This window comes from Cricetulus griseus, assembly GCF_003668045.3.
Source record: "Cricetulus griseus strain 17A/GY chromosome 1 unlocalized genomic scaffold, alternate assembly CriGri-PICRH-1.0 chr1_1, whole genome shotgun sequence".
Lineage (NCBI taxonomy): Eukaryota > Metazoa > Chordata > Mammalia > Rodentia > Cricetidae > Cricetulus > Cricetulus griseus.
The window spans coordinates 59362939-59366573 of NW_023276807.1; the positions used below are offsets into that span (position 1 = coordinate 59362939).

The following is a 3635-nucleotide window of genomic DNA, read 5'->3' on the forward strand; positions in this document are numbered from 1 at the left end:
TGGGTCTTGTGCAGGCACCAATCAATAGTCACTGTGAGTTCCCGAGTTCCTAGGATACTGTTTCTAGGATACTGTTCCTAGATACTGTTCCTAGGATATGTTTCTAGGATGTTCCTAGGATACTGTTTCACAGACACTCTGTCTAACCTCTGGCTCTTTCAGTCTTTCTGCTCCCTCTTCTGCAAAGTTTCCTAAGACCCGTTGGAGGAGGTGTGACATAAACGTGTCCTATAGGGAGGAGCACTTGGTAGTTACTTATCCTCTGCACTCTGACCAGGGTCATTCTGTATTCATTGACATTCACTGCAAAATCAAGCTTCTCAAATGAGAGCTGGGATGTGTACTAATCTGTGGGTGCTGGGAGTTAGACAGGGTTTCATTTTTTTTTAAACAATAGATTCATGCACCATATTTCTACATGGCCATAGAAGGTGAATTATACTTCGTGTTATGGGTCTAGGCTGGTTATTATTTGGGAGACATCAATAAATAAGGCATAATGGAAAGTCAGAGCCTGGGTAAGAATCAGCTCCCACAGCTTTGAAGAGTGGTAATAATTGAGTTGTAGACATTTCATGTTGCCATGGCTGGCACTTAAAATCTCAATAAATCATTGTTTCCATAACAATGATGGCTTGTGATCTAAGAAGAAATGCTCTCCCCAGGAGCTTCTGCAGAGGCAGTCATACACGGCTCACACCGTCCTCCTGCCTCACCTCTGACCCTTCAATCCTCTTCCTTGACTTTTCCTTCATGGCAGGCCCAGAGTCAGATGTGCTCTAACATGTCTTGTCTAGGTGACTTGAATATCTCCAAGCTGATCTTCTTGCTTCTCCCTCCTGGCTGAGAAGTGACAGTTCTTTAAATCATAAAAAACAAAAAAACAAAAACCCACACTCCTCTGCTTCAGTATGTCCAGAGGCCACTCACCTCATGCGGAATGAGGTCAGTCAGGGTGGGAATGTTTGAGATCATAGTCTGGTCTACTGTCTTCCACCACTTTCTCCTCCTGACCTGCCCTTTCCTGCATCCCCACCGCTTCACTGTTCTAATCACAGTGCCTGCAGCTATCCACACACCTGTGCTGTGCCTGGTCTATGTCCTCACTGCTTCTCCACCCTATAGCACTCCTGCCACCAATGGCAATCTACCTCACTCCCCTACATCCTTCAGGACTGCTGCACAGATCACATGAGAAGATACCTGTGCTGGCTAGTCTTATTCAACTTGACCTAAGCTAAGAGTCACCTGAAGGGGAGGAAGGTAACTGAGTCAATGCCTCCATAAGATCCAGCTTCGTAGTATTGCCTTAATTAGTGATTGATGAAGGAGGGCCCAGCCCACTGTGGTGCCATTCCTGGGCTGGTGGTGCTGGTTGCTATAAGAAAATAGGCTGAGCAAGCCATGGGAAGCAAGTCAGTAAGCAGCACCCTTCCATAGCCTCTTCATCAGCTCCTGACTCCAAGTTCCTGCCCCATTTGAATTGCTAATCAGATTTCCTTTGATGATGAACAGTGTAAACTGAGTAAACCCTTTCCTCCGTGAGTTGCTTTGGTCATGGTGTTTTATCACAGAAATAGTGACCCTAACTAAGACACACCACTTCCTTTAGCTTCCACAAACCCTGGTCTTCCTTTCCCTTCTAGGCTCATGCAACTATGGGGCATTTTTATCTACAGTGGATATTACTTTCAGACCACATGAAGGTTATTTATACACAAGAATTCCCCATTCCTTTCTCCTAATAAGATGTAAACTTTATTAAGGTAAAATAGCGATTTTATTTCAATGTTATTGATTTAATTTTGAGACAGGGTATTCCTGTGTAGCTCAGTCTGTCCTGAGGCTTGACACCCTGCCCCAGCCTTCTAGGAGAGATGGGATTACAGGTGTGTGACTTTATTGACTATGTATTAGAACTAGAATAAAGGCCCATTCTGATTTCTTGGAGGACCAGAAAGTACAGTATAGATTTTGTCCTCCAGGCCAGGTGGAGGTAACACTTAGCATGCGATAGCTGTACATGTCTGAGTCTTGTCCATAGCAAAAGTAATAAATTGAAACTTTTAATGAAGATAGCATTGCTCTAATTATGCTGAGTGATTCCAAACTAAACCTCAAAACAAAAGGTCAGTGCATTCCTTGTGGGCATTATGTACTCAAAGTGCCCCATTAACCTTTGCTCCCTGCTTTTGGCTAGCTACGGCTGTCAATCCCCACACAAATACCCACACAGCTACTATGGGCTGCTATTTACTGTTTAAATTGCAGTTTCCTGGGGGAGACAGCAGACTGCACTTGTCCACAGTTTGGGATTCATGGTTTCTGGCTGAGCCGTGTCAGTATTCTGTCAGAAAATCTTGGCTCTAGAATCAGATGCCCTCCAAAGTATTTTCCCTGTCTTCCACACCCTCATCTTAGCATGCAGCACCCCCCTTACAGGGTCGCCCAAAAGTCACAAAGCCCCAGGCTGCCAGGGTTTGGCCCACATTTTTAAAATCTGTACTAACTGAAGCTCTCTTGAGCTTGGCAGGACTCCTTGTTTCAGTTGTTGGTAGAGATTTGGAGCCTTGGTGCTCTTCTGTCTCTTCCGGTTTCAGCTTCTGTAGTCTGGGATGTCAAGAGGGAAGCCCGTAACTTGCTCTCATTGAACAAGGCTTTGAAGGGCGTTCCAGGATCCCGAGCCAGATATTTGGCAACTCAACTGTTAACTTTGCTGTGGGTTTTCCTCCCTGGGATCAATGTGACGTCACCAGTGTAATTTGAGTCAGGAGCTTTGTTCACACTTTAAATAGCAGCCTAGGGAAGGTTTTAACCACAGACTCCTGGAAGTGCCCAAGCTGAGCTGGGGAAGACCCACATCGATGAAAGCAAAGCCAAGCCACCAAGCCACCAGCATGTCCTCGTCTCTTCGAGTAAGCCCGTCCATCCACGGCTACCACTTTGACACGGCCTCTCGCAAGAAAGCTGTGGGCAACATCTTTGAAAACATAGATCAGCAGTCCCTGCAGAGGCTCTTCAGGAACTCCGGAGACAAGAAGGCAGAGGAGCGGGCCAAGATCATTCTTGCCATCGATCAAGACTTGGAGGAGAAAACACGAGCTCTGATGGCCCTGAAGAAGAGGACAAAAGACAAGCTTCTTCAGTTTCTCAGACTGCGGAAATACTCCATCAAGGTGCACTGAGCATAGCAGGATGGGCCAGGAGCTTTTTCACCAATGGACCTTTAAAGACAGACCCAGTGAGCCTGCCAGCCCGGCAAGGGCAGCGTCCAGCGCATAGGCTTGAGCGCTTCTTCCAAGGACCCGAGGATGGAAAGGGACAGAGCACACCAGCTACAAAGACTCCAACTCATTGCAGCCCTGAGCTGTCACACTGAGAGCAAAGTGCCTTCAGCCGACTTTGAGAACTCTCCTGGCAGAAAGGACTGACGCTGACACGGTAGATGAGGATGGAGGCACAACACAGAACATGGCAGACCGAGACTGAGGGCGCCCAGACTCTAAGACTAAACGAAAACCTACTTGGTTTTTGTTGTTGCTGTTGTTTGGTTTGTTATTTTGTTTCCTTTTCTGAAAAAAAAAAATAGTTTCAAAGTTAGTAGGGAGAGGGAGGAAGGAGGAGGAATGTCAAAC

At 46.4% G+C, this 3635-nt stretch overlaps 1 protein-coding gene across 1 annotated transcript; it reads left to right on the plus strand.

Moving 5' to 3' along the window:
• Positions 1-2864: 2864 nt before the first annotated feature.
• On the plus strand, positions 2865-3185 carry Tcim (transcriptional and immune response regulator). The gene has a single exon (XM_035452535.1). The coding sequence runs from the start codon at positions 2865-2867 to the stop codon at positions 3183-3185; it is 321 nt and encodes a 106-aa protein (XP_035308426.1).
• The last annotated feature ends 450 nt before the right edge of the window (positions 3186-3635 follow it).

Excerpts from the sequence above, each read along its gene's own strand:
- Tcim (XM_035452535.1), top strand. The coding sequence starts at position 2,865 with ATGAAAGCAAAGCCAAGCCACCAAGCCACCAGCATGTCCTCGTCTCTT.